The sequence below is a fragment of the Vulpes vulpes genome, chromosome 2, assembly GCF_048418805.1.
Source record: "Vulpes vulpes isolate BD-2025 chromosome 2, VulVul3, whole genome shotgun sequence".
In the NCBI taxonomy this organism is placed as follows: Eukaryota; Metazoa; Chordata; class Mammalia; order Carnivora; family Canidae; genus Vulpes; species Vulpes vulpes.
In genome coordinates, this window is record NC_132781.1 from 118,552,272 (window position 1) to 118,579,269 (window position 26,998).

Here is a 26,998-nt window from a genome sequence, read left to right on the forward strand (position 1 = left end):
CTCTTATGGAACAATTCATCACACAAAGGCAGTACGGTGGCGGCATCCTGTACCCTTTCCCCTGCTGTGGGTGGGTACGTGCCAGTCCATCACTGGTCAGGAAGGACCTTGGCTGGAGCTCGCTGAGACCCTCTGCAGGACTTACCCTCTCCTTCATGCGGGAGACGATGAACCGCAAGTATGTGCTCATCTCCTGTTTGTTTGTGTTTTTCTTCTTGATGCTCTGTTAAAAATAGAAAAGGCCAGATATAAAATATGATTATTTACCACTCTGTATTCATGTAAAAGACTTTTACATATAAAAGATTACAGTATGCAAAGATTGTATCAAGAGATGCATTATTTCCAACATATCTGATACAGAGAAATCTTTTAAAAGAGCGTAGCATTTGATGTGACAAAATGGAAAATATTATGTTGTACTTGGCATAATACCTTAGGGAAATATGCATTTTTTCTTGATATTTAGAACTTCAACCATTTCCAGATAAAACAAATGATGACATAATAATGACATGATGTAGAATCACTTATTTTACCAAGAAAATAAAAAATAAAAAAAAGTCGGCCAAAACCCTTTAGGGAGCATTGTGAATCAGTAATACCGGATGGTGAATTTCTACACACACTAATCTTCATGTAGAAGGTCACTGGAGTCCACGTCACCTGTGAACTGTGTACAGCACAGCTGCACACCTAACTTCTGTTTTAAGGGTTATGGGCTCTCTTTGGTAATAACTCCAATTTCCATTAGCCTGACCTGCAAAGCCAATTAGGTTCTCCAATCTGTCTCTGAAAACCTAAATTCATGTGATGAGGAAAAGACAGGATTCTACCTTTTGTGTCATTTCTAGGCAGCTAGGAAGCAGGGACAAATGTCCTGTTTCCTCCGTCGAGGCTGAGGCCTCCCGGCAGAGCCCCAGCCCCGCGGACTGGGTGTGGTCAGTACATCCCAGCTGCCCTCACCCCCTCGGGCCCCCAGAGGACGGTCCTCCGCCCCGTGGAGTCGTGGCTCCCAGAGAACTGTGCCGCCAGGGAAGTCCTCCTTGTGCTCACAAACTGCAGGAAGGAGCTAAGAATTCTTTGCTGTGGCTAAGTGAACCGATGACCCCCACACACGACATGAAAAATGGACATTTTCTTCCTAGAGATGTGGTTTCATGCCCTCTGTGTTTAAAGTGTTCCCTTCCCAGGATGCCTGGCTGGCTCAGTTGGAAGAGCATGCAACTTCTGATCCTGGGGTTGTGAGTTCAAGCCCCACGACGGGTGCAGAGAGGACTTACATACAATTTAAAATAATAAAAATACACTGGCCCCTTCTTTCCACTTCTCACCTGGACTCTGGCCTAGAGAATTACTGCTTTTGTTGCACTCGACTATTTTATGACCTGTGCACGCACACAGCTTCTAATTTATGACCACTACAGAGCGGTTTCAACACCATCCATCCCCAGAGACACTGGTGGGACGTCTGTAAGCAGAAGTCAGACCTCCCCGTTGAGCACACGAGCTGACATTTCTGAGGGAAGGCCCCTGTGCTCGTATCTGTGTGTTCACTCCCGCATTTGCTCACAGACCAGGCGGCTGTGACGTGCAACCGAGACCAAGCACCCGCAGTATTTGCGTGGAGCTCACCACACAGGGCATCTCCCCGGACTCCAGGGTTACAGTCTTTGGGGCAAGGGGCAGCTCTGGCGTAGCTGTGGACCTTCATGTCTAACAAGACCCAGAGCAACACGTGGGAAGCCAGCAGCTGCTCCATCCAGTAAGCCGGCACCACAGGGAAGGGACAGCTGTGTGCACCTGCTCCCCACACAGGAGGATAGGGGGCCGTCAGGGGCCTCAGGGGATGCAGGGCATGGTCAGCTATGTGTGACGCTGGACCAACGTTCTTGCAACATGGACATCCTCCCATGCACTGCTTTCTACACTGAATGAACACCTGGAGGGACTGTCAGATACATGGATGGCAAGGGGTAAGAGGCCAAGCAGGCTGTTTTCCTCACCTTTTGGGACACCTGCATTCTCTTAAAAAGAGAAGAGAATGAAAATGAAAGCTTTCAGTTACATGCTCTATCACATTAACTCCAAAATATTCTGGATATGTTCCTAAAACCACTGATCCCAAATACCAGTCTGATATTTAAATCACAAATTTGTGTAAATTCAAATAAAACAGCAACCTACATCAGGTTACAAAGTCTTATAACACCATCTGTGGAGTTATGGTTGTTTTAATGGGTGACATGTAATTTAGGGGAAATACACAACCAACACTTCACGCAATGAACTAGAATTTCAGGGCTCACTCCGTACTGCTCCAAACTCCCCTCGATGAAGCAGAGTGGGAATGCCCTCCTCCCAGGGTCTCCGTTTCAATACCTCAAGCTCCACCCGGGGAGCCCCTGAACACACGGGTGTGGAGTGGGGACTCTGGGGACAGCGGCCCTCTCCAGGCTACGGGGCATTCCGCATCTGTGCAGGAAGATGGTTTTTCCTCACTGTGCTCTCAACATCAACCTACAAAGTACTTCGCTGTTCGTTAGAACTTAACCCCTTTGGTTTTGTGTTTTTTAGAACCTTAGAAAATAAATCGATTCAAACATCTCTTCTGGTAATGAAGGCTCTCCTGAAGATGTAGATGGACTGCAGTGCACGTGAGCACTGCCGAGGACATGGGGTTCTGGGCCTCATCTGCCCTGGGCACCCCCGGGGGTGGCAGGCACCTGCTTCCCACACCTGCAGGCCGTGGGGCTCGCTGGGGGCGCTCACTCCAACAAGAGAGAGACCCTGAGCACACACGGCCTCTCCCCACAGCTCTAAGAGACAAAATATTTGCCACAAGATGCTTCCGCACTTGCTCATCTGTGAGCTTGCTGACACTTCCCTGTTTTAATTTAGAGGTTTAATATTTCACTGAAGAAATGAATGGAGCATTGCAGCCTCTGTAGGATGGCACCATATGACTTGTGAGGCTTTCCTAGGTGACGTGGTATGAGCTGCCCATGTGACAGTCACAGCACTGTTTCAACTGTGCCTGTCAGCCAAACCAAGACATTCAAAGTGGCTTAAGAAAAACCCACTTTAACAGAAATTGGAGTAGCTTCTAAGGTAAATGATATTCTGTTTGTAACATAAGTAAGACATCTCTTAACGGCAAGGTCAGAAAAACAAAAATAATGCAGGTGTGCTACAAACGTGTGAGACACCGTCTAAAGTGAGATGCTCTCAAGCACACAACAGATGACCAAGGAGCTGCTTCCCTCTATGGGGAGAAAATAACAGAAAATCTCAAACATCTTCCCGAGTATGGGATACCACTGTCACAAACAACTGCTGAGGCCAGGTGGATGCCACAGGGAAAACACAAACCAAGCAACACAGCCACACTCAGGACCTCACAGTGGTTCTGGTGAGAAGAAGGCACGAGTGACCTTTGATCCTGTCAAGGCTCCTCCTCAGCTGATTCCTGACCACGATGCCCAAGCAGCGCTACAGAACACACGCTCGGGACAGAATGGTCTAGAATCCTTAGTATTCCTTAGAGATCCAGCTTTTCAGCTGCAGAAACGTATTTTAACAAAAAAAGAACTTGTGGAAATAGCATCTCAACACACCTGGTACCCAAATGAGAAAACTGTGCCATCAGAGATCCAGGGATGTTTTCCTCAGATCATGAATCTGTGCCGCTAGAGTGGACCAAACCCACTTCCCCCAGTCTGTGACTAACCAAGACAAGGGCATCAGACTCTCTCACGGATCCCTAGTATCCATAATATTTTTCCTGTCATAGGGCTAGACCAGCAGTCAATAAACCTCCTCTGTGAAGGGCCGTCGGTAACTATTTTAGGCTCTGAGGACATAAGGTTGAGGTCTGTCCCCACCACTCAACCCTGCACTCATAATTAACACGTGCACTGCACAAGCACAGCTGTGTTCTAGTAACACTTTGGGATACTGAAAACTGAATTTCTTATGATTTACACAGGTCACAAAATATTATTCCTTTTTGATTTTTCTTCAACCATTTAAAAATGTAAAACCCATTCTAAACTCACAAACAGTACGCAAACTGGCAGGCCTGACTTGGTCCGTGGGCTGTACTTTGCCAACCACTGGACTAGACTCTGTTCTGTGAAAACAGCGTCCACACCGGTCCGGCTCAGCCAAGTCTTCACCACGGTCTTGTCTTGTACAGTATGTGGCACAGAGTAAGTGCTCAACAAAGACTAGCAGGTGAACTGCTGGTCATTGTTACCAACTTCACTGCCTACTAGAAAAAATATTCTATACAGCTGAACTCAACTCAAGCACAGGAAAGCCTTCCAAATGTGAAACACTTATTCATAGCCAAGCTGTGTCAGCATTCTCTGGCCACTATAAACCGTTTTGTTTGTTTGTGGTGTCTATACCACCTCATCGCCAGCTGACACCTAAATACCGCCTTGGCCTCCAACCACAATGTTCGTGAGCTCCCAGACATCTGGGGCACCTGTTGGAAAGTCCTCGGCCCCAAGGCTAAGTTCTCAACAAGCACCCAGGCAACTGTGGTGCAAGCAGCCTCTAGTGTTGCTTCAGAAAGACACACATCTGTGTATAAATTACCCATATTACTCAAGGAATCGGCAAGCTCCAAGCTCTCCTCAATAACTATCTGTGATCGCAGTGAACATCATCTACATGTAAACTGCCTGTGTTGTTAGGGAAATCAGAGGCCCTACATGCAGGAAGTACTCTCCGCAACCACCTGTAATGATGGGCTACGAAAGAATCCTCGTTTGTAAGAAACCCGGTATCTGAGACGTGCACAGCAGAGCTGGCCTTGTGGACATGGCCCAAAGTCCAGCCACTTCTCCTTCCATACCTCAGGGGTCCCAGGAGCCCCTTAAAGACAATCATTTACCAGGCTAATTTTCTAAAAATATACCTGTGTTCAGTCTTTGTCATACCCCACTGCCAACATAGGGACGTTAACTCTCCTCTCCAAGACCGGAGGGCAAAGCACCCATCTACTGCCAGCGTGGAGGGGTGAAAACGCGGAGTGCCCACTTCTGTATGTGGAACGCACCGCGTGTAACCACATGGGTCCCCCTGTGGCTCTGGCCTAAGTCCCAGAGCCATTTGCACCTGACTTCCTGGCAGTAGCTTTTTTTTTTTTTTTTTTTTTGTACTTAAAGGGATTACAATTTAAGTTTTAACCCTCCCTTACGCTGTCTCCTTACAGGTAAAAGCTGGAGGTCAGAGGGTGAGTCAAACTGAGAAGAGCATGCTGAGCTGTATTCCTGGAGCCCGGCCCTCCCGAGTTGGGACGGGAGCCCAGAAACCCCGACGCAGAGTTTCCAGACTACTTGACTGCAACTCACAAACAGCACAGAACGTTACTCCAGCTGTCCCTACACTTCATTGTTACGACGTCAACTCCTTCCTGTCTGATTGAGGCAACGCGTTTTGCCTCAGTTCAGATGATACAATCAGCGTTGTAGCAGCCAACGTATCAAAGCACAGTCTCAAATTAATTCCACATGCCACAAAAATGACTGGAATGGTAAAAAGAGGCCGTATTTCTACACCCACTACATCCTCATACTCACAAAGAAATTGCTCAACTACCAGCTAGGGAGAGAGGGGGGTGCTCTGCACGTCGAGGACTCTCATCCCGACATCAGACGCCCTTGTGGGGGGGTGTGGGTTCCTCTGAGCATGTTCCATGGGTGGGAGAACAAGAAAGGGACATCCAGGGACAAGTTATGGAACACAGGTCTTAGGCCTTACATCGACTTGTTTCTTTTCTCTCCTACATGACACTACAGAACAAGACTGGAAACACCTGGGCAGCAGGGACTCCTCCATGGGATGTGCTTCCCCACTCTCTTCTGAACATTGGGTACCCGCCCCAGGGCTTGGGTCTTCTCCTCTGTTCCGTAAGGCCATCAGCCACAGGAACACTACCGGCCTCCCTCCCACCTCGTCCCCTCCTACCGCAGACATCTGCAGAGACAATAAAAGGTAACTGTGCCCACTTCGTCAATAGTTTAAGTTCATCAATACTGGAAACATCAAATGAGCATTTGTGTCTCTAGATTAAGTTGGAACCATTTTGATATAGAAACTGGCTCAACTATCATCTCTTAACCCTCAGAGTAAAAGGTCAGGTTTAATTAAAATTCACCCATTCAGCAAAAGATACATCAGGAAGAACAAATAATGTACCACCACCCAAAACACTTCACACCCAACTCCAAGCTTTCTGACAGGATGTTAAACTCATCATGGGAGACAATGCAGAAAACGTGTGGTGTTCTGTCTTGTTTGGGTCCAGGTCATTTTATAAAGAGGTCAGACCACAATACATGAGATTTTATAGTTTTAGATGCTAGATCTAATTTGTAACACCCTCTGGCTGGAACAATATTCCCGTCACCTTTTCCTACTGTCAGGCCTGTGATGAAGAGTTCAGCAGCCTCAGAAAGGACCTGGTTCAGAAAAAGATCTCCCCTGCCCCCCCAAAAAAGAAAAAGATCTTCTCAAAAGTAATTTTGTTTTTTATGAGTATAAAAATATGATCCAGTTAGCTTTAAAAGCTGTAAAATATATTTGGTTACTGTTCATTTTGTATTTTTAAAATAATACTTTGTCTACCATAAAACAAACAAACTAAAAAGCTTCTACTTCTATTTAAAAATCAAATCTCATTCTACATTCATTAATATGGTTAAAATCTGACTTACCTACATTCAGGGTGAATGTTTTAATAAACTTCCCACACTGATAGAGGGAAACAGACCAGAAGGCAAGGACAGTTACACTTTCATGGTAGACATAGGAAGGACAGGTTTTCAAAACAGGTTCATTTACCATTTTGTCCTATTCATTCTGAACATTAAATGAATGACCTCCCTACTTTGGAAATTTAAAAAGACCTGTACTGCCTACACACCAAAAAGAATGAAAAATGGATTCACAAGTAAATTTCTATCTTGAGTTTCAAGAAATAGCTTTCATCATGATTTTTTTAGCTGTCTCAGCAAACAGAAGTTACAGTGCAGATGACTCCACATAGCTCACCCAGAACTAAGCTGACATCTACAAGTCGGGGCCAACCCATCCGACTCCAGGTGGCCCCTCATGGCGACAGTGTCCTGGTTTAGCATTAGTTAAAAACAGTGAAGTTCCTTCATTTCTGTTATCTACCAAATAGAAATACGGGTCGTGAGCCTGATAAGCCTGCTCGTACGCCCACTGGACACATGCGCCCAGGGCTCCCACAGAGCAGCGGGGAGAGGACACTCCAACCCCACAGAAAGGTCTGCCAGGGAGCATGTACTGGCCCCAGGAGCGATCCTAGGGTAGCTCAGAAAACATCCGTGTGTCCATATATTAAAAAAAAAAAAATTCAAAACGTTATCACCAAACATCATTATGATGTTCACCAGCAGAAGTAGAGGCCAGAAAGCATGCGGTGCATGCACACACATGAACATCTGCATACGTATGTATGCAAGCACACACCGGCACGGACAGGAACACTGACATGCAGCATATGTTCACACAATGCAACTGCCACATGCACGTGCACGTGTACATGCAACACAGATGCACAAAGAAACCCCTAGTCCTACATCCAAGCACATGCACACACACACATAACACACAGACAGCCATGCATGGACACATACGAACACATACATGTGTGTGCCCACACACACACGTACGTAGGCTTATGCACACACACAGGCCTGCCTTCCGTAACCAAAGCGCGAAGGATAAGGTGACTTTGTAATTCAAAAACTATATAAAAATGAAGCAAAACTGAAATGACACATTCATTTGTATCCCATCACACTTGTAACAAAAACCTGAGAAATACTTTCATGTTGGCATAAACGGGTATAATCTTCTAAAGGGCAATATGGTGATTTTTATCACAAATTTAAATGTGCCCATCCTTTAAATTTATGAATTCTACCTCAATAAACTTATCCTGTGAAGGTGATCACACAGAGTGACATAAATATGTTATTTATATGTTAAGTTTCTTTCCTTTTAAAAGATACAACTGACTACACTGTGTATTACAGATTTATCTTTTAGACAAATAAAATCTTAAAAGCTATTTCACTTAAAGGTTATGATTTTCTAAATTTTTTCCTGAAATATTCACGGCTATTTTAGGCATATATAAAATTCAAATACACTTGACTATAACAAAATACAAACTTCATTTGCCCACAGAAGTAACTCATAGTGAGAAGACTGCTCTCGAATGTCACGGTTCTGGGCACAGCGGGACAAGTCCCCTGACAGAGTTTCAGCGCGATCTTGCTGATCAGACAGGATAGTGGGGATGGTGGGAATGTGCATCAGGAGGAAGTAAACTGAGGCAACACCCTTGTAAAGAAACCTGGGATAGTGCTGACCTGTGCTGATACACACGACATTCGGTCATGTGCGTGAAGTTATGCAAACACAGAACAAATGGATGGGCACACGCACACACACGCACACGGGGAGGGGTCTGTGAGGACATCCACCTGCTGTGTCATACAATTTCTGGAAATATCATTTTTAACTTATCCTTCTCTAAATTATTTGAATTTTTCATAGCAAACTATAAAAGAAATAATTTTAACTCCCTCCCTTTTTGTAATGAAGGAGAGTTCCGTGTTAAGAGTGCTAAACAGTACATTACTAGAATATTTTTCAGAGCAAAATGTTAACATGACATTCAAAGGTTACTTTTCTAGAACAATCTATTGTGTCTCTACAGTTTAATTATTTTTTAGAAAAGCAGATATTCCAAAGAAATATCCTCAGGGTCGTGAGATTCTTGAGATTATGAATGTTAATAAAATTATTTTAAATATAGAAAACTTCCTATCATTTCCTTCTTAAAATATCTGGAGGTAGTCCGATACAGGAGACAAAGCTGCTTGAACTGAAGCAAATCTGGATAAGGCTAACTGCTGGCTGATGGAGACCAATTCTCAGGGACATTTTCATCGCCACAGTGGACAGAGTATACATAATAGGAACAAAAGTCTTCCAATCACTGTAAAATACCAGAAATCCTCAAGTTTAGGTAGTAATGGATGACTTCCACCTACTGTTTCAACTTGCACTGAAATGTGGCCCTGGGCATCTTATCTTCAAAAATCCGTCATGAGTGTAAGTGGTTCATCTACGCTCTTTCTAAGCCCTGATTGGAAAGGAGACTGGAGAGACTATTCTGATCTGCAACCACGTTCTTTGGTCCCAGTCTATAGACTCTCTGGCTCATTAAGTGCAAGAACATTTAGATCTCCTTTTAGATCACAAAAATGGTTTTACTTCAAGTTTTGATGCTGTTTAAAAAAACAAATCAACTACAAGATATTTAAAATCTCATTAGAATTTCAAGATTCTTATTACCCCTTCTCCCGGAAAAGGAACCGCTAAGCACGTATCTTTTTCTTGACTGTAAAGATTAAAACGATAGAACAGATCCTACACAGAAACAACTATTTCTTTAGATGTTTTAAAGCTCAAAATAAAACTCCCCATCCCCAACCCAGACGCAGGCTTTCTAAGCCTCCCAGAGTGACTCCTGCTCTACGAAACCAGTGTGGAGTCATGAGTTTTTACTCACTCCGCATCCCCGCAGCAAGCTTAACTCTCTCACAACATGGGCAAGTCCAGACTGACAAGGACAAAAGGAAAACCAAAGGATAGAAAGTAAAACAGATGAGGTGCACTGAGCTCCGCTGCGGCTACCGTGTTCCTATGTGATCTGGTAACTCTCTGAAATTTAACTAAAACCATCTGGTCAGTAAAAGTAGAGCAAACACATGGAAAATGGGACTTGACAACCTGACAGTGAATTCCTACAAAAGTAGCATTAGACATTTTCTTTACAAATGTAATTGTTCAATTTCCTCTCAAGAATATAAAATATCCACAATACAGTTTAACCCATCTTCAAAAGTCCTACCTAGTGTTTTTGCTCAAAGTCTGTACTATGGAGATCTCTGGGTGGCGCAGCGGTTTGGTGCCTGCCTTTGGCCCAGGGCGCGATCCTGGAAACCCGGGATCGAGTCCCACGTCAGGCTCCCGGTGCATGGAGCCTGCTTCTCCCTCTGCCTATGTCTCTGCCTTGTCTCTGCCTCTCTCTCTCTCTGTATGACTATCATAAATAAATAATTTAAAAAATTTTTAAAAAAGATATGTCTAGATATTAAAAAAAAAGTCTGTACTATGAAAGCTATGGCTGTAAAGACACCTGCCTGTCAGCAACTACCTGAGTTCCAGATCCCTCCTAGCTGATCAGCAACCCAGTTCTTTTGTATTTTTACTACCATTGCTATTGTTCCTCAGATTTCATTAATAACTCGTGTCAATTGTTATAAGAAAACAGATACTTGTTTTTAAAATGCATAGTCAAATCCATAAGAATATGAATATTAATACAGTTCTCACACCCCCAATTAAACCAAGTGAAGTACACTGAGGTAACATACTGAGGGTATACAGTGGTGCTCCTGAGGGGAAGTACACTGAGGTAATACATGGAGGCTGTACAGTAGTGCCGCTGAGGGGAAGTACACTGAGGTAATAATACACAGAGCATGTACGGTGGTGCCGGTGAGGGGATGTACACTGAGGTAATAATACACGGAGTGTGTACCGTGGTGCCGGTGAGGGGAAGTATACTGAGGTAATACACAGAGCGTGTATGGTGGTGCCGCTGAGGGGAAGTACACTGAGGTAATACACGGAGCGAGTACGGTGGTGCCGCTGAGGGGAAGTACACTGAGGTAATACACGGAGCGAGTACGGTGGTGCCGCTGAGGGGAAGTACACTGAGGTAATACATGGAGGCTGTACAGTAGTACCACTGAGGGGAAGTACACTGAGGTATTTCATGAGTGTGGACAGTGGTGCTGGTCAGATCAAGTGTACCTAGGTAATAAACGGAAAGTGTACAGTTGTGGTGAGATGAAGTCTACTAAGAAATTACTAAGCCAAAATTACTAAGACAATACTAGAAGCTCATCATCCTGGCAGGTTATTTAAGATGCAAACTAAAGAAGGAAAATATTATTAAGATACAACTCTTTTACATTATTAACAAATATTTAACTGAATAATACAAAGTATATTCAGCTACTGAGCCCATCAGTAACCTAGGCAACTTGTGTGATTTCGAATATGGATCATAGTAAATACAAATACAAAACAACAGAGGTTGCAATAAAATAACCCCTTACTAATCACCATCAACGCCATATGCAATGTACTCTGAAGGCGTCACACATCACTTGTACGCACACATACCACGTTCTACAGCCAACAAGCACAGTCCGTTATACTTCTCACTAGGGAAGTAACAGGAAGGAAAATAATTGTGGTAAAGTCCCTATTTATCCTACCAGACTATTTCATTTTGCTTTAAGTAATTAGAATGCTTTAGAGACAACTGCCCCATCCCTCCACCCTCCAAATAAAATACAAGTGAAGAATCAACTAACCCATGATATGACAAAAAATAAAAGTGACATTACATGGATATAAAATGGGAAGTAGATACAAAATTTTCCAACAACATGCCTTTTGCTGGCTGTGTTTTCTCAGTGGAGAGGACAGATTGAAGCGAACCTGGTGTTCCTTGATTTCCAAAGGCTAGCCATGACAGGAGTCACACAATCCAGAGGCAAGTGTGACAGGGCAGAGAGCATATTTTTATGTGACTGGAACTTTCTACGGTCCATACCCTGAATATGTTAGGTGTTCTGGGGTTTGCGCTGAGTGCTGTGTTCATTCACCATCATTTCAGCAGATAACCCCCACCCTCCAGTCCATCATCCATTCACCTGGCACGCCCACCTGGGGTATCTTGCACAGCTATTATCAGTGAATTCCAACCCTCTGACCAGCACATGAAAGCTCATAGGTACTCACCCTGCATACTGGGCACTGCCAGTGACTACTGCTGTCTCTAAGCCTGTACTCATCAGACAAACACTTGGAATGATACACACGAAAACACAGGTCACATATCAACACCTCTCCAGGCAAATGGCATTCAAAACAATACCAGTCATGATTTTCTGTTTCCCAGTCCTACAAAAAATACAAAATAATTTTGTATGACATTTTGTCAATATCTGCAATGACTAAGAACAAAATTGAAACTAAAGTCCATCAGAAGTTAGGCATTAAAAACAATTTTAGACATTTACTGTGTTAAAACAAGAGGGAAAAATACCTAGAAATTTGCTTCTTTAAATTTTGAATTTCTTTCCTAAACAGTATTAATAATCAGAATATTTTAAGGTGATCTGATAGTAAAACCAGCCCAAATGAAGCAAGTCCAGAGCCAATCCCAGTTCTAATGTTATCTTTCAGTTTTTAAAATATAATCTATGGAATAATTTCTTCAATAAACTGAATACCCTAAACCAACACCTATAACTTCATATTTCCAATAAACAAACCTCTGTTTTGTTTTGCGCTTTAAACAAAATACAGTAAGTACTTAGCACGCTGTGAGAACAGAGAGAATAGTAATAAATGGTGATGCTCACTATTCTTAGCTTCTCATCCATGGTATTGGATGCTTTATTGAAAATAACATTAATCAGAATGTCCATGTTCTGACAGTTGTCAAATTTTCAGGGTCTGTTGAATTTGGAAAAATAAATTGAAAATGTGAAACTAAGGTTTTAATCACATTCTCTAAAGGACATTACCATAAATGTAATGAAACAAAAAAGCAGCAGGCCTGTTTTCTTATTGGGACTATCCCTGGAAACAAATGAGCATAAGGGCAGGTGCTCTTAAACATTCTCTGTTACACTCTGTGTTTGTACAGCCAATGCCATTTAACAAAAAACAGAAAGATGTCATCAGTTGTCTTAATTTAGAAGTAATTCATTAATTCATTCCTCATAAATATCACTCTTTGCTTTTATAAAAAAAAATACCTGTATTAAGAGTGATGGATTAACTCTCCACCTTTCTCTGCAGATGTGGTTAAGGAATGAACGAGGGTCAAGCCCACACGTGGTGCAATCAAGGCCACTTTCAACAGGGACCCTGAAAGTCCAGGCATAAGCTCCGCCGTCATTTTTCTTTTCATAAATCACTGTCTACAGTCTGCTTCTGAGGTTGGGCACTTTTTATGTTTTCACTTGGGTCAGTTACTCCCCCAACAGATGGGCTTCAGCCTGGCCCCTGTTTAGGAAGCACTGACTTCCCTTTGGTACCTAAGGTCCAAACCTGTCATTGCTTGACCTCATGAGAGGCCTTCAAAGGAGAAGAGAGTCACTTATGCTCCCAAATGCATGTCTTCCTACCCATATTCAGGGTCATGGCTGGAGGACATTACTAATTCCGCAAAAATGTAAATTTTTGGTTTGCTTCTTATTAAAAAAAATCTATATTGACAAAAGTAATAAAAAGGCATGACTATTTCTCGTTATTTGCTGAAGATGTAGATACTCTGCAAACTTACTTTGGTGGAGTGATTTCAGTCAGAGTACTTAAGATACTGATTTAACACAAAACCCTGATGTGCCCATGGTAGAAGAAACGAAGCTCACCAAGTTGGACACAGACTATGTGTGTGGTGCATGGCCGTGACAATGGTCACTGAGGGCGCCCATCTCACAGGGCTCATGTGGGAAGCTGCACTTTGGCTATTATAAGTTTGCCTCATAAACTGTTGACAAATTGGTTTTCAGTAAGGATAACACAGTTTGTTCGATTTTTAATTAACCAAACTCTTTCCCAGTTCGAAATGGAGCCTTTCAGAATATTTTCTTCACAGCTGTTCAGAAACATCTTCAAGGATTTCGGTGGCTTATATTTGATTCATTATGAACAAAAGAAACTGCCATCCCTCATCATTTGATCTTTTCTTTTTTGCAGTAATTCATCTTCCTCTAATTCTCAAAATGGCAGGCACTCAGGTCAAGACAAGGCAGCAGGAGAGCATACCACTGGCACACAGCTCAGGTATCTCTGGTACCTCCTGCCTTCCTCTGACCTTCTTCTTTCCATCCCACTGAGACATGCAGATGGAAGTGCATCTCTCTTCACCAGAGTGAAGTTCTCCACAACGATTTTAAGAATGAAAGTATAACTCAAACAAAGTAAAAGTAGAGGAATACGTGGAAACCTGTTCATACAATAGCATGTATGTGCTGTTCATTCTGTTCACGACAGCAGCAGCTGCTCAGAACACACAAATGCAAAAGTCAAGTTCAAAAGTTAATAGATTTTTAATCCAGGAAATGTTGTTATGGATATAAATCATATAAGCATGTTTGTTATAGGCAGAGTTGCCTACAGTTTGTCTTTTAGTAAACAGAATCCATTGATATAGGACTTTTGACTAATACTTAATGTATGCCAAAAAGATAAGCATGCATTTTTACTGGATTTTCCCAGGTGTCAGCAACTACTCTAGACAGAGCCTGGTCAACAGCACATTATATGAAAGGACACTCCAATACTTCAGAAAGCTTTAAAAATGCAAACCTACTAGCATAAAATCCAAGACTAGAAGCAATGTAAAGACAGTATGATTTTAATGAATAACTCTAGCAAGAATAAACTAAGATAGCCTTAAAAAAAAAGATGGAAATGTAATACAAAAAAAAAAAAGGCAGAATTATAAAGTAAAATAACATAGTGCAAAATTAGTTCACCTTGTTTGGGGCTGCTGTCCTGGAGAAAGGCTGCATACTGTAGGCCTTTCAAAATAAAAACAAAATAATCTTGGTCTCTCTACTACAACTTTGCTCAAATCAGGCAATACACAGAGCTAAAGGGATTTTGTACACAAACTATTATTTGCTATACAACTTACATTATTTTGTAGATGATATCAGTTGAAAATCTACGAATGTGCTAATCATCAATGAAAAGACAGTAGCATGCAAACTCAAGAGTCATTACTAGTTTAAGAGGAAATTCTGACACTAACACAAAAGCTACAAATGGACAAAGAGAAAATTCAGAGAATTCATGTGCCATGAAACCTACAGTGATGTTAGGAAAACATTTTACTGATAAATTCAATTCAATGCCATCGTAAATTTGCATGAGACCATGAATATATGTCTTTTAGATCTGAAACTGGTTTGAGGCTGGATTTTTTTTTTCTTTTTTTTTTTTTTTTTAAACTTGGGAATGATGAATGTGAACATGGTAAACTCAATACTTGACCACAGTGTGAGGTTCACACAGCTGTGTCCAGAACCTAGAACAAAACCGTCCCCCATCTAGAAGCAGCCCGTTGACCTACATCCATCACCATGGACAGCGTTTGGTTAAGACTGGAGCCACACTGGTGCAAATCCTGGCTCCGGCCTTCACGGGCTCTGTGATCTGGGGCACAATACTTAGCTTCTCTGTGGGTCATTTTCTATCTGTAAAATGAACAAAATAATAGTGCCTCGTTTATAGGGATTTGTAAGGATGAAAACTCACAAAACGCTTGCTGGTTAATGAGACGATCTGCCTGCTATAGCGCACAAACACAACGTGGTGTTTGTAACAGTGCCCGTGCGAGCTTCTTTCTCCCAACTTTAAGTTCCTGAGATAGCTGACACAGCACTTCTGTAAGCTGGACAGAGCCAGAGATACTGCTGACTTGATTCAGAGGCAGCACCGCATCAAGAGGGCTCACTGGGAGGGCTATGTCTGCAACTGAGTCTCCCAAACTATAATCCACCCTCATCACATTCAGAAGAGATACTAACTTTTAAAGTCCTCCCCTACTTACACTGAATTAGCAGATAAATCTCACTTTATCAAATATGTGTTTGATGTGGTACTTTAACATAGATACAATGCAAAATTAGTTAATCACTGAGAGCTAAGAATTTGATTAGATATTTCCAATAATTTTAATTATTTTGTTAAAAATAAAACTACTTTAACACTGCTTAGTAAACTAGAAATAAGACAGAAGGAGGGAAAAAAAGGAACCACACACACACACACACACACACACACACACACACGCATACAAAACCAGTCAATCAAAGCTGAACAGAATATAACAGGATAGCATGACCCAAAATACTCAGTGAATAGAATGAAAATTCTTTACCAAATCAAAAATAATTTCTAAGTACACAACAGTTTGAATACACATAGAACCATAGTATAATTGATTTTTAGTTTATAATCACACTTAATACTTTACTTCTTAAATAAGTGGCTTTGTACATATCTTTGCATCTGAGACAGGTAATGGATCTTTGGAAGAAATGTGCACATAATTAGCATAAATGTAGTAAAATACATTTCACTTAAAAACAATCAGTGGTATCCAAGGAGCAATAAGTTTTGCACTTAGGGTATTTAAAACATATGATTGATTAATTTATGACAATTAAAGCACAAAAATGTAAAGATCTAAACTTAAAAAGCATTTCTCACTTCAATACTTGTATTTAGGAAACGGGCTAAGACAGTCAAGCTGCTTGAATTCAGCAGCCTCTCTTAATATTTTTTCAAGAGCAAATCAAGAGAACACTTCTTGCCATGGCTGTATAATGGTGTGATTTCTGAAGGAAAAGACACAGATGCAGTCCTACCTCTTATCTAAAAGATGTGAACTTAGCCAAGTATCAAGAGGTATATAAACCACAGCTGCTTTTAGACAGGTGAATCTGGAAAAACAGAATGATGGGGAAAGTGTATATCTTGCCCCTCTGTAAATTAAGACTAAATCCCTATATCCCCAGTAGAACATGTGATCTCTTCAAAGAAACCACAAAATGTGTATTTTCATTAATTATGCTTCTTGAAATAAAAACCTTAAATAAATGAGAAAAAGCAAAAATAAAGAATTCTATCTTTTCACCTAGACTGACTTTAAAAGCAGCATGATGTCTTGCGTACTGGCAGGACCAGCTGGATTCTGTGGGAAGAAACCACTCAGACTGAAGCAGGGCGCAGCAGCCACAACCTGAGCTCCTGTGTGTAGGAGCGTCTGATTCCCCAGCAGCAGAGCTAGTAGAAGGGCTGAAGTGACAGCGCCAGGGGTCACAGGGTGGCTGCTCTACAAATGCACTGACTCTGAGATGGCAGTAGGGAAAGAAGAAAGGGGACCCTAGTCCAGATCTGGGAGCTGAGTAAAAACAGTAGCTTCACAGTGCCTGCCATTGTTGTGCTCTTTGAGGTCAGCCTCTACGCTGCTAACCAAATCAGTCAGCGTCAGATCAAATGCATCTGTGAAACACCAGGGCCGTCAAAGCTTGGTGTCAGGAGCCGTGAAGGAAGCAGGAAGTCATGGAAATAGACAGTAGTGTAACTGTGTCAGTATCGAAACACATATTTGATGTTTTATCTGCACATGATCCCTAGCACAAGGCTGCCTGCCCTACGGGATTACCCTCAACCCTTTTACGAGACCTTCCTATGTCTAGTGAACACCTCCGGAGTCAGAAGTGTTAAGTCCTAAGAAATTAACATGTGTTTACTACAAAGGGAGCTACTAAATGCCAAACTCAGCCCAGCAAATGGTAAAATTCTGCCCAAGAAATCGATTTCTCCAGATGTGAAGATCAAACATGGAGTGAGCATAGACCTCCATGCACCTCTCTCTAGCGCAAGCAGATGATGGAGCCATCTATGAAAGCATGCAATATTTCTTTAAAAAAAAAATCAAAAGAAAAAAACCGTGATAAAATGACACGTTGAACGGTCACACACCACCAAGTTTCACTCTGTGCACTGGGTCTACTGGCCTTGACTGAGATAATTTTGAAAGCTCTGAAAACCATCTCAAAAAGAATTTTTGATACTTTGAGTGAATGTTAATGTCACACAAGTCTGGAAATGCAGGAGAACTGGAGAAATTTACAAGAGTGTTTCCCAGGTTCAGCAAGACTGCCATTGTAAAGTGGCTTCATACCAATACTTGTGCTGCTTTGATGACTAATATTTAAGCAAACCATTTAAAACTGAGAGTTGCCTCATTTTTAATAATTGTGGCTTTCATTCTGCTTTCTCAAACGGACACAACTTAAAATACCACCATGAAGATGCTTATCCACTGCCTACTTCTGTCATACTTTCTCCCAATGAATCTCCACTTTGACAGAGCTCTAGCGGTGGTTGGGGATCAGAATCCAAGATGTCTAGAAATCATTCCAGTCTGGCAGAAGGAGTCTCAGTGCCATGGAGGCCAGTCTGTGACTTAGCGTTAGGCATTTATTACGTGACTGCTAGCTAGGTTTAATAGGAATAATGTTTGAGGTATGTGTATCTTTCAATTGTATCAATTTTTTAAAATAAGCATCGGGAGAAAAGGCAACGGAGGTAGAATAAAAAACGTGACACCAACAGGTTCCTGATCAGCTACCATGGAGTGGCGTAGGGCACCTCGTCGTCCCACCATAATGGCAGTAAAGACATGGCAGTCCCATCTCTGTGCCGATACAAGGTACCTCAGGAATATACCTTGGGGACTTATCAAGGGAGATCAGCTTTTCCCCTTTTCTGAGCTACAGCTCCTAATTTTATAGATTATAGAAGGAAAAGAAGAGCTTTACCACCGATTTTTCAAATGACAGAACTTCCCAAGGAAAGAGTATTTTAACTTCCAATTAAAGGTTTAAAAATGACCAAGCAAGAAACTTTATCCTTTTCCTTCCCAAGGCCATGTATATCTAGACAACCTCTCCTCTTGGTAGTGAGTCAGAAAGTCAAGTCAACAAGATGAGTAACGTGTTTCTTTCAATTTAAGGACTCAATATTCAGAGAATCGTATCGTGTACAAGGTGCAGAAACCATGAGGGCCTCAGACTGCAATGCCAGCACGCGGGACGGTCTCTGGCCCACAGAACACCTCTGTGTGAGGGAGAACAGGGGGCCCTTCCCTATCGCTGGTTTCACTAGGGGTGACATCTGGTTGCCCTACGCTGCTGGCAGTGGGGGCTGAGTGCACTTCCTGAGCTGTGCGGGTCAGAACGGGCCTCATACCGAGTGGCCCGCATGTCTGGGCCACTCATTTGCCATGTGTCCTTCTAGGGTTATATAAGTGCACAAACACGGGAGCATGGCAGCCCTGGGAGCAGGTATTAACCCTGTCACGGGTTTGAGATACACACACCATCTCATCACTTCATAGCTAGACCTCTAACAAATCCAGTGTCTCAGGGAAAACTCCTTACAAATCTCGTGTTTGAAGATACAGGTTAAAAAGTAAAAAGACCCTGATGAGAATTTTGCTTGTGTGGTTAGTAAGGAATGTATATGCTTTTGCTACACTATATATAGGCATTTCTTAAGCATATTTCTTTGCTGGCCAAAACTTGCTTTGAGTACAGGGTTCTATACTTTATATAAATAATCTCACTTAATCCTTAATCAAGTGAAATACATATTAATAGGCTCATATTACTGGCGAGGAATGAGGATCAGAGGTCACACAACAAAATAAACGCGTGAAGTGGAATGGAAACTCTATTAACATGTAAGGCCGGACCTCTTCCTGCCACACTACACTGCTTCTGAACTTGCAGTACTTATTTTATAAACTAGGCATAATTTTTGTATACCCAGTTGTAGTTGTAACATGCATACTTAGTATAAAAAATGTTTGTAAGAACCAACCAGAGGGACACCTGGTGGCTCAGTGGTTGAGCATCTGCCTTTGGCTCAGGTCACGATCCCAGGGTCCCGGGATCGAGTCCCAATCGTGCTCCCCACAGGGAGCCTGCTTCTCCCTCTGCCTGTGTCTCTGCCTCTCTCTGTCTCTCATGAATAAACAAATAAAATCTTAAAAAAAAGAACCAACCAGAATTAATAGAACTTGTATACTGGTTGTTTGATCTGTATATAAAATTTCATCTTGAAAAAAGAAAAAGGGAGGATGCTATAAATATGTGCAGTAAGGACACGTACACATTAAACACAGAACACAGAGTCTAACGTAGCAGTTAACGTGGGGCAGCTCATTAACTGCCCGTGGGAGCCAAGAGAGAAACTCCAACCTGAAGAGGAAGAAAGCTTAGAGGGGAAGGCCAATCCTAAAAGGTAAGAGGTAAAATCTCTTGCATGGAAAATGTATACGTGGTCCACAAACCAAAATGCTGTGGATTCAGCTGCACTTACTATGGGTTAATTACTAGGACAGCCTTCCATACTAAGTCTGTAAATTTCCAAGTGTTTGGGATTAGAATTTTCTATTACCTGGATTATTCTCAGTATATAATAAGCTATCAATGATCAACATTTGGTTGGAGACAGGTTTAGATCACCTCACATTCTATTAGGACTTGGCACCCAAAGTTTCTTTATTGGCAACAAAGCTCTACTTTTCTGAGAGGAAGTGAACAGAGATATTATTATAATAGAAACGTTCTCACTTAAGTTTTCAAGCACTTCTAGTGCACACAGATCGAATGGTAGCAGTGAAATTAAACGTCTTTTCTTCCATGTTTTTTATTTGTGGAAAATGTGAATTTTCTTTCCTGTAACTTTGAAGGCACGTGTTAAACTGATACGCACAGGGTTAAAACTGAACAACTCCTCTAACATTTATGCTGGGGCTGCTCCCTGGACCGGCTGCCCCAGAAAACGTACTGTCAGTTTCCTGCTCTGACACCTGACGGCGAGCGTATGTGCTGGCACATCCACCATAGAGCCGGAAAGGGAAATACAATTCACAATTCTTGGGAAATGTCCCCACAAAGAACCAATTATAAGATTTTGTCATTTTTAAATCATTTTAGAGAATCCATAATAAACACTCTCAAAACACCTACTTACTAAATTGATTTCTTTCAGAAACCACCCCCCCAAAAAATTGTATCTATTATATTTGAAACCTATCATCTTTAAATGATATTCCTTAGCAAAAATCAAGACTTTCCTAATCAAGGTATTAGAAATATCAAAGGCAAATAAAGGTAGGAATATTAAAATATTACACATGAAACCAATGTTTACCTAAAAAACAAATCCATTTCTCTATGTGCCCAAGTATACAAGTATACAGTAAAAGATTAAAATGTCTTCACTTAGATGGGAAGTCAAAGTAAAAAGTAGGCAAAATAGAAAGAAAATTAACTTTGTCTTTCCTGATTTCTGCTGGAGTGTCACCGAACAGGCTTATGGTCACTGTCAGTGGGGACACCGTCCAAGGGGACCCTGACAGGTGGCTCTGGACGCAGACGACATCCAGCTCGGGGGCAGCTTTCTTGGGGAAGACAGACTCCCCTTCCCTCTGTCTGGATGGCATTGCCATGATCCCGCATTATTGTACTAATGTTTACTAAAGAAAAACACTAGTTACGTGTTCTATTTTTCAGATTCACGGTAACCTAGACAGAGGAAGTAGGCTCTTTGTAGAGTAAGTTTTCCCTGAAAGAAGGAGGAAATTATCCATCTTGTCGAGGTAGGCCCTTTACTTTAATAAGAAACACTGAAGTGAACTATCCCTAAACTTCTAAAACTGAATCGCTATAGGTTGTAGTTAAATAACATTTAAAGACTTAAAGTCAACACCTGCAAGTTGATCAAACACAATATACTTACAATCTCATCTCCTGGCAGCCAGTACCCTTCCTGCTCAATACCAGCTTTGGAACCTTTGCAGCCCACTGTTAGGGTTTCGACAATGAGACCATCTTTCACAGCCAGGCTCAGCTGACGGGTGGTCTCTTTTGGATGCATACCGTGGACTCGAGACATATACCTGAGTACAGAGGAAAAACAGATTTAAAAACCCCTTAGGACTCCATAACACATAAATAAATAAACAGAGGCGACTTCTTTCTCCTTTGAAACAGCTTGTTCTTCTGAGGCTGTACTGAAGAAACAGAGTCCTGAATACTTAAGTTTAATTATCATGCTATTTTCAACCTTAATTCTATTTGTATATTTAGAAAAATACTTGCTCAAAATAATCCTTAATCAGCAAAAAAAAAAAAAAAAAAAAAAAAAATCACTTAGCAGATTGTAGGCTAACATGTAGTTCTGGCCTCTGGAGCAATTGCCATGAACTTCCACTCTGCAAATTCTCAATTTAGAATTTTACCATCTCTAGCCACAAGACTTCAGAATATAAAATATTCTGACTCAAAACTCAGGAAAGGACACTAAAGGATGGATAAGAATTACATGAATGGCTGTCGACATAAAGAAACGAGAATGTATGCTGGGATCAATAAGGCAAAAATGTGATTTTCAATGAAATATACTTTGGATTGGATCACTAATGCATACACGACTCCCTGATTTATGTCACATGGTGTTTTATTTAATCTTTAAAAGTGTATTATTTCAAACATACTCTGGACCACAGAGAATGCTGCTGCAGGGTCCCTTGTATTCACCAATTCTATGAACTCATGTTAATGTGATGGCATATTTGCTTCATAGCTTGTTTCTTAAGGAAATAAAATGTTACAGATATGGTTGAATGAGTGCTATTTTCCCATTCTTTCCATTCAAATCCCAACACCCTCTACCAGGAAGCCACTGGACATCCAGACACAAGACACAGGACAAGGCGAACCTGGCCAGCCACAGCCCCCAGAGAGGTGCTGCATCTGCAGCATGTGGGGGCAATGTGCACAGTCCTTGAGGAAATTCACCAGCACACCAGATTTTTATACCAAATTCATCTGACATTTCAGTATCAAAGCATTCACAACAAATCATTTCAGAAATGCAAGAGTTCATCATAGAACCAGCTTCCAAATTCAAGGGTACTTGTCAACAAAGAAAAGTGGTGAACCCCAGCTGAGGACTGATATACGTGCAGTTTGTAGAAGATAAGTGTTTTCTCTTTACGAGATCATAAACTTTTAACAGGTTCTGCTCTGTCAATGCAGTTAGTGGGAGGGCTAAGAAGGAGAGGTGGGGAGGAGCATACTTCAGCTTTGACAGTTACGTGCGAGCACCACCAACCAGGCGGGAGAAAACTGGATGCGTGACTGTCGTCCTAGCTGACTGACCCAGAGGGGACAAAGCTGGGGGCAGCTCCAGTCCGATGTATGAAATCAGTGCTAGCAGAAATCATCCACTCCAGTGTGGGAAGGGGGTTAGGGGGATGGCCGAGGTCAATATGTCCTAATGTCCTCACTGTTCATGGAAATGACCTCAAGAGTGAAGTATACCACCTAAAATGACAAAGGTAACCATCTGAAGAAACTCATAAAAAAACACATTATGTGGTGAAACATAAAAACACCAAAAGAAACAGGAACATGGGACGCCTGGGTGGCTCAGCGGTTGAGCATCTGCCTTAGGCTCAGGACAACATCCCAGGGTCCCAGGATCAAGTCCCACTTCGGGCTCCCCTCAGGGAGCCTGCTTCTCCCTCAGCCTGTGTCTCTGCCTCTTTCCATGTCACTCATGAATAAATAAAATCTTAAAAAAAACAAAAAACAAAAACAGGACCAGAAAGCATAGAACATATGATGACAGGACCCAAACCAATGTGTAATAAATACAAACTGGCTAAACTCCACAGTATGAAACAGACTGATCACAACACCAAAAACGTGCGGTTTACACGATACATGTCTCACATGCCTCAGAGAAACTGCACAAGAACGGGCATAGGCACAAGAATGCAATCCAAACAAAGCAGGACTGACATGCAGTGAACAGGACTGGAATCCAGGACAAGAATTATTAAAGAAAAAAAAAAAAAAAGACACACAGGGCATAGGTTGTTATAAAGCAAAGACTGTGAGAAATAAAGGAAATATTGACAGGAATACAGAATTATAAGACTTCACTTCTCTCCAGCCACAAAAACGTCCAGGCAGACAAACTAGGTATTCATACAGAAGACCTAATTAACAAGGCAGATCTAGTTAAGTTTATTCTGAAACTCAAAACATACCTTCAACAGGTCCAAGAAAAATTCATTAAAGTTGAGCATAAACCTGGACACAAAAACAAACTCATTTTATTTTATTCACTTGTTTTTTTTTTTTAAGATTTTATTTATTTATTCATGAGAGATACAAAGAAAGAGACAGAGACACAGGCAGAAAGAGAAACAGGCTCCATGCAGGGTGCCCGATGTGGGATTCGATCCCAGGACTCCAGGATCACGCCCTGGGCTGAAGGCAGGCACTCAACCACTGAGCCACCCAGGGGTCCCTCACTTGTTTATTTTAGAGAGAGGAAGAGTGTGTGAGCAGGGGAAGGAGCAGAGGGAGAGGGAGGAGGAAAGACCCTCAAGCAGACTCTGTCTGTGTTCAGCACAGAGCCCCATGCAGGGCTTGATCCCAGGACTCTGAGATCATGACCTGAGCCGAAACTAAGAGTCAGATGTTTACTGACTAAGCCACCCAGGTGCCTCCAAAAAAAACAACCTTATTTTTGGAAAACTCATAAACTAGTGAATCAAAAAGGTTATCTAAAAAGTGAAAAAAAAATCTAAGCACAATAACATAAAAGTTAAAGCAGTGCCATTTAAAAAACAACAACTGAAAACTAATATTAGTCCAAGAGCCTCTAAGGGAAAAACAGACATATCACTAGCTAATCTAATCAACAGTGAAGACACAAAGCACAAAAACATAAACTTAGAAATGTCTACAGAGCCACAGCCATATGTAACAAAGAAATTAAAATAATTATAAGCAACTACTTTGTTCATTTATGCACAAAAATAGAAGATAAACACTGTAATTTTCTAGGAAAATATAAATGACCAAAACTGGACCACAGAAAGAAACAGAATACTTAAAATGGATAATTCCAAAAGAAACTAATAGAGGAAGTTGGCAAAGAGCTTTCTCAGAAAAACACCAGCTAGGGATATATTCACAAGGCAATTTTATCAAACTCCTAATGGCCAGACAACTCTAATGTGATTTAAACTTTTCTGGCACATAATAAAGAAGGAAAGCAAGGAATCTAGCATAATAATTGGTAACAAACCCCTACCAAGAAAAGCACAAAAAAACTAGTGTCCTCTAAGAACACTATAAAAAAATCCTAAATATTTCAATAGACAAATTAATATCAATCATTAATATAAAACAGATGTTAATATATTAATACATTCAAAAATCAAAGTAATATACCATAACCAAGTGTTTAATTCCAGGATTTCTCCGAAGATTTGTTATTATGAAGAAATCTAGAAATAGGATTCAGCCCATTAATAGATCAAAAGGGAGAAATCATGATGATTTCTGTATGTGTTAAAAGGCATTTAGTAAAATTCAACAGCCCATCCCTGACAAAACGGAACGAATCAATACTTCCTTAACCTGATCAGGAATACTCAATGATGTCTTTAACACTTTGCCAAAGGTAATAACCAGCACAGCTGGAATAAAGAAATGGGTGTAAAAGTTAGTAAACATTTAAAGTGATCATTATTTGCAGATTACATATCCAGAAAACACAAGAAAATCAGATGACATACTATTTTGAATAACCAAATAATGTAATCAATTGTCTGTATACAAACTAATATACTAAAATTAATAGCATTCAAATATACAAGCCAAAAACACCAGAGATTTAACATAAGACCTCGATTACTTATAACAGTAATAAGAAAGACAGTAATACATAGTGGTAAGTAGAAAAAATGACAAGGTCTATATGAAAAAAATTGTGGCTTGTAACAGACACAAGAGAAAATAAACAGATGGAAAGACATGCCTAATATTTAAATGTAAGACAACAAAATCCAAATTGCCTCTAAGATAATTTAAGTGTCACCACAAAGGGCACAAGTTAACTCTAAAGTTCTGTGTAGAATTAAAAAAGAACTTCTCAAGAAAATTCTTTCAGGGTAGTATCAGATTTTTTTTAAAAGATTTTATGTATTTATTCATAAGAGATAGAGAAAGAGGCAGAGACCCAGGCAGAGGGAGAAGCAGGCTCTCTGCAGGCAGCCCGATACGGGACTCAATCCAGGGACCCCAGGATCATGACCTGAGCCAAAGGCAGATGCTCAACTGCTGAGCCACACAGGCGCCCATAATATCAGATTTTAAAACATTAGAGCCAAAATAATTAAACTTGTACATGAACAGCAGCCCAATGGAATAAACACAAAGTCCAGAAAGAGACCAAAATTCACATACTGATTATAACCAAAGTGCCATTTCAAATTAGTGGGGGAAAGATCGTTCAAACAACACATGACATTAGGACAAGGGGCTCACTCACTTGAAAAAGAAAAAAGATGGAGTCCTACCTTAGTCTGTACCCCTAAGTAAATTCTGAATAGGTCAGATTTAAATAATAAAAGGAAAACCACAAAATTATTAGAAGAAAAATATGGGAGAGCAATCATGGTGTGAGAAAAACCTTCCTAAGATGAAACAAAAGCCACAGTGGTTTAAGAAAAGACTGAAAAATTTACATAAAATTTATATATATTTATATAGCAATTTCTATATAGCAGAAAACCAGCATGATAATCAAAGTTAAAATAACAAATGCTGGGATCCCTGGGTGGCTCCGTGGTTTGACGCCTTCCTTTACCCTGGGCCTAATCTGGAGACCCCGGATTGAGCCCCCTATCGGGCTCCCTGCCTGGAGGCTGCTTCTCCCTCTGCCTGTGTCTCTGCCTCTCTCTGTCTCTTATGAATAAATAAATAAAATATTAAAAAAAAATCACAAATGCTAATCTGGGAAATACATTTGTAACACATGTAGCCAAAAGGCCTAACTTAAATTCTACATATTCTTAATATAGTTCTAAAAATCCTATCTAGTGGGATCCCTGGGTGGCGCAGCGGTTTGGCGCCTGCCTTTGGCCTAGGGCACGATCCTGGAGACCCGGGATCGAATCCCACGTTGGGCTCCCCGTGCAGGGAGCCTGCTTCTCCCTCTGCCTGTGTCTCTGCCTCTCTCTCTCTCTCTATGACTATCATAAATAAAGAATAAAAAAAAAAAATTAAAAAAAAAAATCCTATCTAGTAAGAAAAACCACAAAATGACATTTTGTATCTGTCATATTCACCGGGACAGGGCTTGGCGGAAGGTATGTCACACGTTAACGTGTAAA

General features: G+C 41.2%; 1 protein-coding gene across 50 annotated transcripts in view; it reads right to left on the bottom strand.

Annotated features, from left to right (window-relative positions):
- Positions 1-26,998, bottom strand: part of ZMYND11 (zinc finger MYND-type containing 11) — a 131,009-nt gene that overhangs the window by 25,816 nt on the left and 78,195 nt on the right. For 15 of the 50 annotated variants that reach the window (XM_072749712.1, XM_072749717.1, XM_072749728.1 and 12 more), the window contains exons 3-5: positions 21,538-21,697; positions 11,935-12,096; positions 146-223 (exon numbers count right to left, since the gene is read on the bottom strand). In XM_072749712.1, the coding sequence (XP_072605813.1) occupies positions 146-223; positions 11,935-12,096; positions 21,538-21,697 (400 nt within the window). Of the gene's footprint in view, positions 1-145; positions 224-11,934; positions 12,097-12,560; positions 12,650-14,687; positions 14,733-21,537; positions 21,698-23,857; positions 23,901-26,998 lie in introns of those variants that run through there. The other 35 variants (XM_072749700.1, XM_072749708.1, XM_072749723.1 and 32 more) reach the window with 6 other exon arrangements.